At 56.4% G+C, this 11234-nt stretch overlaps 1 protein-coding gene across 2 annotated transcripts; it reads right to left on the reverse strand.

Annotated features, from left to right (window-relative positions):
* Positions 1 to 9093: 9093 nt before the first annotated feature.
* HINT2 (histidine triad nucleotide binding protein 2) lies at positions 9094 to 10301 on the reverse strand. Of its 2 annotated transcripts, none has more exons than XM_074855662.1 (5): positions 10195 to 10301; positions 9698 to 9850; positions 9493 to 9597; positions 9332 to 9404; positions 9094 to 9233 (listed from the first exon to the last, which is right to left on the reverse strand). In XM_074855662.1, exons 1-5 carry the CDS (start codon positions 10294 to 10296, stop codon positions 9142 to 9144), a joined length of 525 nt encoding a protein of 174 aa, XP_074711763.1. In that variant the 5' UTR covers positions 10297 to 10301; the 3' UTR covers positions 9094 to 9141. The 2 variants fall into 2 exon arrangements, with proteins under 2 accessions (XP_074711763.1, XP_074711764.1); XM_074855663.1 differs by having other exon boundaries at positions 10252 to 10278.
* Between the last annotated feature and the right edge of the window lie 933 nt (positions 10302 to 11234).

An 11234-nucleotide genomic window follows, 5' to 3' on the forward strand; every position in this document is an offset into this window, starting at 1 on the left:
TTGCCCTCCGCTGAGCACGGCATCCCTGGGGGTCTGCTCCAGGTGAGCCCTGGGGGATGATGGGCTGGGAAACCCTGGCCCTTCTTCGGAGTCCTCACCTCCCCAGGGACCCTCAGCCCTTCTTTGGGGCCCCCAACCCCGAGGCAAGTCTGTCCCATGTCCAAGAGTGGCTCCATCCCATGCTGAGGCTCAAGCAGGTCTCAGAGGCGGGAAGCAGCATCATCCAACATTTTTAAGCTTCATTTGCACCTCAAAAACATTCCCCATGCTATCCTGGGTGTTGGCGGCGGGGGGGAAAGCGACAGGGCTCTGCCACAGCCCCACGCTGCTCCCGGGGGGCCCCCGCCGCCAGCGCCACCGAGCCGGAGGCTAAACAGAGCCACCATTCTCCCCGGCGGGCTGCGGTCCCCTGCGCGGCTGGCGGGGGCCCAGGTGGCCCCGCCGGCGGTGCCAGGTGGGACGTGCACAGCGCCAACACCAGCCCCCGCCGCTAAATATAGCCACAGCTCTCGGCCACGGCCCAGCGCACCGGCAGAGACAAGGGGCACGGGGCAGGGAGCGAGCAGGATGGCTGTGCGCCGGCAGCGAGCGCGCGGTTGCGTGCCTGTGAGCCCCCGTGTGTGTGTGTGTGCACCCCTCACGGGGTGGACATGGCCACGTGCAGGCACGTGTCTGCGGTCCACATGTGTAAACAAGAGAGAGAGTGTGTGTGTGTGTGTGTGTGTGTGTGAGTGCTGCTGCGTGTGGTCAGCGCTGCCCGTGTTTTGCACGCACGGGGCGGGGGGAGGTCTGCGGTGCGCCACACAATGTGTTTTGCACGGCAGTGCGTGCACAAAGGGTCTGGGGTGTGCAGCAGCAATGTTTTCCACAGTGGTGCATGCCCGGGTGGTCTGGTGTTTTGTCCTGGTTTCCATTGAGATAGAGCTAATTGGGGATTTTTTTTCCTTCCCTCTTACTAGCTAGAACAGTGCTGTGTTCTGGATTCGGTCTGGGATTCGCTGTGAGAACATTGACAATGTACTGATGGGTTTAGTTGTTGCTCAGAAATCCAGGACTTTTCAACTTCTCACGTCCCGCAAGTGCGCAGGTACACAAGAAGCTGGGGGGGAACACAGCCAAAACAAGACCCCAGCTGGCCAGTGGAATATTCCACATCACCTAACGTCATGCTCAGCGTATAGAGAAGGGTTGGTTGGGAAGCTCCACTCAGGTGTTCAGGACGGTGGTTTCACGATTCTCTCCTCTCTGGGATCACAAGCCAGGAATGGGCTGGGCATCGGTCAGCGGGTGGTGAGCAATCACATTGTGCATCACCCATTTGTATTTTCTATTATTACTATTGGCATTATTACCGTAACTTTATTTCAATTATTACATTGTTCTTATCTCAACCTCCGAGTCTCCTTACCCTTACCCTTACCCCTCCCCTCCCCTACCTTACTCCCTTCCCCATTCCCGGGGGGCAGGGGAGGGGAACGAGTGGCTGCATGTGCTCAGTTGCCCTCTGGGCTCACACTGGGACAGCTCTGCAGGGCCGAGTTTTGCCCAGTGGTGCGGGCACAAGGGGGGGCCTGGGATGTGCAATGCTTTTTGTGTAGCAGTGCACGCGTGGGGCTCTGCTGTAGGCAGTGTAACGTTTTGCACAGCAGTGCGAGCACACAGGGCCTGGACTGTGCAGCGCAGCGTGTTTTGCACAGGGGTGCATGCACAGGGACTCTGGTGTCTGCAGCACTGTCTGACACAGTGGTGCACACACAAGGGCTCTGCTCAGTGCAGGACAATGTTTCGCACAGTGGTGCAAGCATGGGGGGTCTGGGCTGTGCAGCACAGCATATTTTGCACGGGGGTGCATGCGCCAGCGGTGTGGCAAGTTGTAAAAGGACCAAGCTTTAGAAAACTCTTTTCTCTTAGGATATTATTAATAGCAGGAATAATCAATAAATAGATATAGTTTTATAGGCTTAATTAATAGAGCACAGGTGCTCTAGGAACAATACTGACAGTTTAAGCAACTTAGAAAGGCTAGGTAATGAAAAGCTAGACATAGATTAAGTATATGTTAAATAGAACATTTTGAGTCTTTTCTCAGAAGTCTAGAAGTGAATTATGATGAAGATTGTTCAGAAGATAAGTAACCACGATGACCAAAGACTGCATCAATGACCAGTGGTGTCCGAAGAGAAATTAGAATGGAACGATAAGAATTAGTCAAAACTGTGGAATACAATGGACTTTTGAAATTGATGATGAATCGAGAGCTGAAAGTTCCTGGAAAATCACCAAAGACTCTTTGTATTGTATGTTAGTTCATGTATAGAGAGGGCGCTTTTTGTTAGCTGTTGCCGCTCACCGAGGTGATGGCCCAACTCAGTTGTTAATAAAGCCAGCCTAGAGGTACCCACAGTCTGGTGAAAGCCTTTAACAAAGTGAGTTGTGGGTGCTACAGTGGTATGTGGGTGTGCAGGGCCCACTGGGGTGGGGAGCAATGAGTGCAACTAGTGCTTGTAGTTCAATTTAGTGCCATTAGCTGGCTTTCCCAAGGCGGAAACACATCAGTGCCCAGCGTGGGGCTCTGGCAGCAACATGGGGGTGCTTGGGGGGCACGCGGGGTGCTGGGTCTGTGTGGTGGCAGTGGGGCTGGGTGGGCAGCCGGGGCATGGGGTGCTGCTGTCAATCCTGGGACATTCCCCAGCTCAGGGACACCCTTGTGGCACCCAGCCTGCTCCCCCCTGCTCGGCACCAGCATGGGCCTTTTGTTTGTGGGATGTGGGCGCCCTCCAAAAACCTCTTGCTCCAACTGGGGGGGTCCAGAGTATCTCCAGCATGGGCAGGTTGGGAAGTGGGCAGCCCAGAGCCCCCCCCTAGCATCCAAGTAGCAGGGCACCAAGTCCCACCTGTGTCCCCCTGCTGCTGTGACACATGAGGCCACTCCTGCCCAGGATGGCTACTCCCACCCCCAGGAGGGCCACCCCGACACACAGCCACCAAAGCTGTCACTGAAATCAGGAATTAACATCTTAACACCAACGTACCATTCAGAAGCAGGCATTCTATTTATTGCCGCGCTGGATGCAGGGGGGATCGCTCCTTCTAACGTGCATACCGAAAGACAAAAGCACACTCATTATATACAATTTAAAAAATTAATATTTATGTAATTTCCAAGAAGTACCCACCTATTTCCAAGGAATCTAATGCATATGTTAATACATTGCACAAAAGTACTAAACTTTGGGGAAGGGTCTCTGAAGGGTCTTCCATGGGGGTCTTCAGTGGTCTCTGGTGGTCCCTAGTGGTTGTTGAAGAGGTGTCTGTTAGTATGCTTTCCATGAACTCTTAAGTCTTTCTTTCATATAAAATCTTGTCTTGGCTCATCGCTTTGTTTGTAGAGTTTCTCAAATTCCTTATCTTGATTTCAACAGGTGTCTGATGGTTTATCTGCCCTCCCCAGGATGTACCTATCACAGTTGGGTGCATTCTTGTCTGAGGCCCCTTAAAACAAAGCCACCACCAAGGAGATGCTTTATTGGGGGGTGGGTGGGTAGGGGGGGCTCAGCCTGGGGGCCAGCCCAGATGCTGCCCCCCCAACACGTGTAGGTGTGCAGCAAGTGCACCCACCCGATGACAATAGGGTTTCTTGGCTGCCGAAGTGTAGCAGCTACTGATTGTGCTTGTTCTCGGGGCTTCACGGTAGTTGGGGCCTTTGGCCAATGGGAGCCGCTATTGACCACAGATCAGATCCGGATGGGTACAAATGGAGTCCCCTGGGGGAACCATTTTGAGCTAGTTCCCCCCTGGAGCAGGATGCTGTGGTTGAGGACTCTCCCCTTGGGTTGGGACACTGCCCAAGGAAGCTCCTTGAGGTTCCTATGGGTCGGGAAGCTGCCCTGAGAAGTTCCTCGAGGTTGAGAGTCCTCATTGTTAGGTGAGTGATAGAGAGTTTTGGGGTTGTCCTTAAACCCTAGGGACTGGTGGTGCTTTGTTCTCCTCTCACGGGCATTTGAACCTGCTGCTGAATGGTTGCAGAGAGCTAGTTATTTGTGTTGATAATAAATACTTAATTTTTGGTTGTTGTTTGTTTATTTGGGAGCCTCTGTAACATACTAATTGGCATAGTCATATGTTGATGCTGATAGAGGAGTTATTACAGAAGCATAGTTGTGTCAATTCTCCCCCAGATGTGCGATGGGTGAAGAAGAAGTGGCTGGATCTGGTGACAGTTGTGAGGAACTTGGAACAGAGCCACAGAAGTTTTTGGGATGGCGAACTGAAGGAAAAATGTGTGCCATCTCAGGTGCTGTTTGATTCAGGCGCAGGATTACTTTGTAGTAGTGAAGAAAGATAATTTAGAGAAGTGGTTGGAAATTGATTGAAGATAGAATTGTTACAAGAAAGTGAGAGAAGGTGGTTATTGAAAAAAAAAAAAAGTTGAAATTATGTTGACACGAGCAAAAGGCCTCCTAGTATTGTTCAGATTCTAAAGTTAATTATGAGTGCGGGCTTTGAGGAATGGCATGAGTCATCTGGGGAGATTCTGATGAAAGTATTTTGGAGGAAATCGAGGAACTGGAGGAAGGAAATGTGGGACCTCTCTTTAAAACAGAAAGGCATACGGGCCCACAAGATGAGAACCCCCAGACCACTGTCTGTACGACCCTCTGGACAGGACCCAAGCTTAGCGAACTTCAGGTTGTTTTCACGTAAGCCAGGTGAAACTGAAACCAAGTGTTTGTGGAGGGTTTCTTTAATGGGGGGGGGACTGAATTCTGTTGAGTGATGATGAAGCAGGAGGGTTCTGGGGTCCCGGAGTGACAGACCAGCGGGTAGTCAGTTGGTGACATCTCAAGTGGCTTACTGGGCTGGGGGTGTGTACCCTAAGGAGGGGGAGGAACCTGTTACCATTAAGGTGAAGGGGTTGTTGGAATTGGTGGAGGGAGTGCAAAAGGTGGCTTGCATTGGGTGATGTATGAGACAAGGGTGGTAGAAAAATGTCACATAGTGTGAATGCAGTTTTGGTTACCAGGGAAAAAGAGGATGACAACGGTGGAGGTGACTTTAAGTCCTTAAAAATGAAATATATTAGGGTTTGATGTTCTGGCAGGTAAACAGTGGTGTTTACCAGAAAGCGGAGTGTGGAATTTTGGAGGTAGGGGGACAGGGCTTACTCAGGTAAGAATTTTGCAGGTTGCTCCTTTAATACCACAATCTAAAGTGACCTGTGTCTCTTGCTATCCATTGCCAACTGCTGCCAAAGGAGGTGTTGTAGAGGTGATTAATGATCTTGAAAAAAGAGAGATTATGAATAATACACATTCCCCTTATAATTCTCCAGTGTGGCCAGTTGGCAAACCAAACCAAAGGTGGTGATTACCAGTTGTTTATTGGTGGCTGAATGCCCATCCAGGCCCTTTGGCCGCCGAGGGGCCTGGCGTGGCTGGGCTGGGTGCAGCTCTGCAGGAGCGTGCCCACCAGGCCTGGGATGGGGGGATGAGTTCTTTGGGGTCCCCTTTGCAGGAAGCAAACAGAGATGACTTTGCTCTGCCATGGGAAGGCGTGCAGTTTACAGTCACACGTCTCCCCCAGGGATATCGGCACTTGCCAACAATTGCTCACTAGGCACTGGCTCAAGAGCTCCCCAAAACCATGCCCGGAGAAGGGGTTAAGATACCTGAAACCCCCCTCCTGTGGGAGTCAGGCAGTGAATGCACAATTATATCATTATTATATCATTATTGCCACACGGGGCAGATGGGGAGGGAACACCCGAAGTGCTCCAAATAGAAGATCTGCCCTCTGCTCGCCCAGACAGAGAGCCTCCTCCCTCATGCATAAAACTTGCTGCTCCGTTCGAGCCCCACCTTAAAACCAGGTGGTTCACTGGTGCGTCCTCTAGGAGAGAGGGGAAGGTGTGGAAATGCAGGAGATGGAATGGTGACGGAAGGGGAGGGAAGTGCTGGGGTGGGGGAGTTAGTACAAAGGAAGCAGAGAAATGGGAGCACTTACTAGAGTGGTAAGGGAGGTCACTCAGGGAGCAAAGATTTATTTAAAGAGGCAGCGAGCAGAGGATGGTCTGTAACCAGGGGATTGTGCAGCACCATTATTTCAGCATGTGGCTTATATCACACTCAATTAGGAGAGCACAACCCTCTTAAGGATCAACCCCTACACTTAAGGAATTTCTTATGGGCTGAGGGAATTGAAAAAGAGATTTCCCAGGATTTAATAGACTGTATGCCTGCTATGGCCTTGGAAAAGCTCATTCAACCGTGGAAAGCCAGTGACACACACGGGAAGGATCACCGAATTCATACCTGGTGAATTGTCCCGCTGTTTGTGTTTATAGCAGTATTTTGCAGGTTTTCAGAAGCTCACCATAGGACTTATGTTTTGGTTGTTGAGTGGGTCATTATGTGTATTGTCTTACTAGCCCTGTTTTGTTCTTTACTGGGGAAAATATGGTGAAGGGGTTAAACCGATGATTTAGCTACCTGCTCACACCCAAAACAATTCAATTGGATTAGGGGAGTCACTTTACTTCTTGGGGTGGTCCAAGAGTGGGCACACAAAGAGTATGATCCCTGACTTTTAACTTGATGCCCGGGTTCTAATCTGAGGCCTAGTGGTTTCTTGGGTTTTTTTTGATCTTGGAGAAACAGATGACTTTGGTATCGTGATTGGTACTGGTGATGGACAACCAAGATTGGATGACAACGTGGTGGTGAATGAATCTCGTGAACTTAGCACCTTTCAGAACTATTGGTGCTATTGGGGGAGGAAAGTGTATTTATGTTTGGGTTATGTTAATGCCACTTTAGGTCAACAAATGAAGAAGTGGCAAAAGACTTGAGGCGATTGTTACTGTATTAAGCATTAATTGGTTGATTAGATATATTTGAATCTTCCTTGTTAGAATGGTTAATTAGCTTCCTACAGTTTTGATTGTAATAGATTGTATCAGTGTGTAAGTAGTAGAGTCCTATTAGAGTATGGGTTTATCTGAGATTTGTTTCTATAATTATCTAGGAATGAGGATCCACAAGGAGTATTGAAACTCACTGGACTGTGCTCCCTTTTAGCCTTGGAGGCAAGAGGTGACTGCACCACCACTTCAAGGAAACCAACCAAATCATGACTGTGGTCATGAGGTGGATCGTATGGCAGGTGCACCCCCCCAGTGAAAACAGGGCTTCTTGGCTGCTGAAGTGTAGCAGCTACTTGATTGTCCTTGTTCTCGGGGCTTCACGGTAGTTGGGGCCTTTGGCTAATGGGAGCCGCTACTGACCACAGATCAGATCTGGATGGGTATAAATGGAGTCCCCTGGGGGAACCATTTTGAGCTAGTTCCCCCCTGGAGTGGGATGCTGCAGTCAAGGACTCTCCCCTTGGGTTGGGATGCTGCCCAAGGAAGCTCCTTGAGGTTTCTATGGGTCGGGATGCTGCCCTGAGAAGTTCCTCGAGGTTGAGAGTCCTCATTGTTAGGCGAGTGATAAGAGAGTTTTGGGATTGTTAAACCCTAGGGAGTGGTGTTTTGTTCTCCTTTTACAGGCATTCGAACCTGCTGTTGAATGGTTGCAGGGGGCCAGTTAATTGTGTTGATAATAAATTTTTAATTTTTGATTGTTGTTTATTTGGGAGCCTCCGTAACAATAATGAATATAGATTTGAATGATAATTCTTGAAGCTCTCCTGTCTCCAAGTCAGACCCACCTCTGGCCACAGCTGAGCCAATTAGCAAGGGTGGCTGCACCTCTGTGATAACTTATTTAAGAAGGGGAGCCTGGGAGGAGTGGGAGTTGTAAGGAGGAGTTGTGAGGGAGATACCTGTGCAGGTCAGTGAAGAAAGGAGAGTAGGGGGGGAGGTGTGCCAGAGCAGAGACCCCCCTGCAGCCCATGGTGAGAGGGCAGGCTGTGTCCCTGCAGCCCATGGACATCACCGGTGGAGCAGATGCCCACCTGCAGCCCGTGGAGGACCCCACGCTGGAGCAGGGGGCTGTGCCCAAGAAGGTCAGGACTCTGTGGGAAGCCCTGCTGTTGTAGTTCAGTGCTGGGAGGACTGTAACATATGGGAGGGACCCATCCTGGAGCAGTTCGGGAAGAGCCGCAGCCCATTGGAAAGACGTCGGAGAAAGTTCATGGAGGTCTGTCTGCTGTGGGAGAGACCCCACACTGGAGCAGGGAAAGAATGCAGAGCCCTCCCCCGAGGAGGAAGGAGCAGTGGGACTAACCATAACCCTCATTCCCTGCCCCCTGTTGCCTCTGGGGGTGAGGAGGTGGAGAAATGGGGAGGTGGAGAAATGGGGAGGCAAAGCGGAGCCAGGGAAGAAGGGAGGGGTGGGGGGAAGGTGTTTCCAAGATGTGGGAATGCTTCTCACTCTCCTACTCTGTTAAGTGGTGGTGTTTGAATTAAATTGAAGTTTTTACTTCCCCTAAGGAGTCTGTCTTTTGCCCGTGACCACCTGAGCCACCCTGCTCAGCCCAGCACAGTGTTTTGCACAGTGGTGCAAGCGCGGGGGGCCTGGGCTGTGCAGCGCAGTGCATTTTGCACGCATGCATGCGCCGGTGGTGTGGGAAGTGAGTTGTGGGGTGCTGTTTGGGGTGGGGAGCAATAAGAGTGCAACTAGTGCTTGTAGTTCAATTTAGTGCCATTAGCTGGCTTTCCCAAGGCAGAAACACAGCAGTGCCCAGCGTGGGGCTCTGGCAGCAACACAGGGGTGCTTGGGGGGCAGCCGGGGTGCTGGGTCTGTGTGGTGGCAGTGGGGCTGGGTGGGCAGCCGGGGCATGGGGTGCTGCTGGCAATTCTGAGATGTTCCTTGCGGCATCCAGCCTGCTCCCCCCACCTGGCACCAGCATGGGCCTTTTGTTTGTGGGATGTTGGAGCCTGCCAAAAACCTCTTGCTCCAACTGGGGGGGTCCAGAGTATCTCCAGCATGGGCAGGTTGGGAAGTGGGCAGCCCAGAGCCCCCCCCTAGCATCCAAGTAGCAGGGCACCAAGTCCCACATGTGTCCCCCTGCTGCTGTGACACATGAGGCCACCCCTGCCCAGGATGGCTACCCCCACCCCCAGGAGGGCCACCATGACACACAGCCACCAAAGACACCGCCAGGGAGATGCTTTATTGAGGGGGAGGTGAATGGGGGTGCTCAGCCTGGGGGCCAGCTCAGCTGCCGCCCCCCCAGCACGTGGAGGTGCAGGTGATAGACGGACTGGGCGCCGTGCTTCCCGTCGTTGATCACTGCCGGGAGAGGGACAAGGGGTCAGGAAATACCCCCACACCCCTGGGAGCACCGGTGAGGGTCCTGCCCCATGGCACAGCAGGGGCCACCAACTCACCGAGCCGGTAGCCATCAGCCAACCCCTCTGCCTGCGCCGTCTGTGCCGCCACCACCAGCAAGTGGCCCAGGAGCTGCGGGGAGGGGGGGGGGGGGGGGCGACAGGGTCAGCACCGTGTGTGTCAGTGTCCCTCCATGTCCCAGGGACCCCCCAGGACTCACCTCGCTGTCCTGGGGACCCACGCGGCTGAGCCGGGGGATGGGGCGCTTGGGGATCACCAGGAAGTGGACGGGGGCTTGGGGGGCCACATCGCGGAAAACCAGGCACTGCCGGGGAGGAGGGGGGGAGCAGGGTGAGCCCCGCGCCCGGGGGCGCTGCCACCCGCCCCGCCCCGGGAGGGGACACGCGCGCTGCTGTCCCCGCTACCTTGTCGTCTTCATAGAGGATGGCGGCGGGCACGCTGCGGGCGATGATCTTGCTGAAGATGGTGGGGGCCCCGCCCGCCCCCTCGCCGGCCGCCGCTGCCCGCCGCGCCTCGCCCACCTCCCCGTCCTGCCCGCCGGCCGCCGCCACGCACCGCTGGGGGGGACACACGGGGCCTTAGGGGACCGCGGGGACGGCGCGGCGGGGGGGACACGCGTGGAGGGGGGTGTGCGGGCGCGGGGCAGGCGGTGGGGACGGAGGGGGCAACCCGGAGCGGGGGGGGATGCACACGGTGCTGTGCCGAGCCGTGGGGGTGCGCTCGGGGGGGGCTCACGGCCCCCGCGGACCTTGCCCGGGGTGGGGGAAGCAGCAGCGAGCGCGGCCCAGGGCGAAGGCCCGGCCGGGCCCCCCCGTCTGCCCCCCCATTCTCCCGCCGCTGGCCCGTGTCCATCCCTGTCCCCCCCCACGCGTAACACCCCCCCCCCCCCCCCCGTGCCCACCTGCCCCACGCGCAGAACGCCCCGCGCCGCCCAGCCCCGCGCCAGCCCCCGCGTCACCACCGCCGCCATGGCCGCCGCGCAGGCCCCGCCCCGCCGCCCCATTGGCCCCGCCGGGGCTGGGGGGGGGAGTCGGGGGGTGCCGTGACCCCGCCCCGGCCGCCGCCGCGCCCCTTCCCCCGCTCCCGAGGCCGCCGGGGGGGGTCGCTGGGCGCTCAGGAGCTCACGCGCGGGCGGCGGGGCCGGGGGTCGGCGCGGAGCTGGCTCTGGGAGGGGGGCGCAGAGCGGGAGGGCCGGGGGGGCTCGGCCCGCAGCCCCAGGTGGTCCCGCAGCGGGGCTGCCGTCCCGTGCCGAGCTCTCCCGTGGGAGCGCGGGGGGGCAGCGGGGGGCCCGCACGGCTCAGCCCCGACGGCTCGGAGCGGCGGCTGCGGGAGCAGATGGAGCGGCCGAAAGGCTGCCCCGGCCCCGGGTCGCTTGTGCCGCCGCTCCCGCGGCCGCTGCGCCATGCTGAAGCTCGTCCTCCCTCCCACCGCCGGGCCCGGTCCCGGACCAGGCCGCCATGAGGCGGCTGCTCGGGGGGTCCCCGGGACACCCCGCCGGCTCCGGGGGCTGCGGTGGGGCCGGGGGGTCCCGGCGCTGGGTGCGGCCCCTTCCCGCATGGCCCGGCGCAGCCGCTGCCGTGCCCGCCCGTGCAGGGCGCTGGGGCCCGCCGGCGCCTCCGGCTCTTTGCGGGTGCAGAGGCGATTCCGGCTGGGGAGGGGGCACCGGGCGTGCCGGGGGGGCTCCCCGCAGCCCTCGGGAAGACCCTTCAGCCAGCGGCGGGACCGCAGGGCCACGGCAGGGCCGGGCACCGCTGCGGAGGGCCGGCGGCTGGGCCAGCGCTCCCGGGGCGGTTCCGCTTCCTCCGGGGCCGCTGCCGTGCCCGCTGCCTCCTCCGCCTCCTCCTCTTCCTCCTCCTCCTCGCCTTCATAATTGGCTCACGGTCGGACGGCTGGAAATTTTGTTCTTCCTCCTCCTCCCCTTTGATAATTACCCACGGTCGG

This window comes from Strix uralensis, chromosome Z, assembly GCF_047716275.1.
Source record: "Strix uralensis isolate ZFMK-TIS-50842 chromosome Z, bStrUra1, whole genome shotgun sequence".
Classification (NCBI taxonomy): Eukaryota; Metazoa; Chordata; class Aves; order Strigiformes; family Strigidae; genus Strix; species Strix uralensis.

Bases quoted from the DNA above. Each gene is read 5' to 3' on its own strand.
- HINT2 (XM_074855662.1), bottom strand. From the start codon at position 10,296: ATGGGGCGGCGGGGCGGGGCCTGCGCGGCGGCCATGGCGGCGGTGGTG. The intron at 9,598-9,697 runs GTAGCGGGGACA...CCTCCCCGGCAG, and splicing joins TCCTCTATGAAGACGACAAG to TGCCTGGTTTTCCGCGATGT. The intron at 9,234-9,331 runs GTGAGTTGGTGG...CTCTCCCGGCAG, and splicing joins GGCTGATGGCTACCGGCTCG to TGATCAACGACGGGAAGCAC.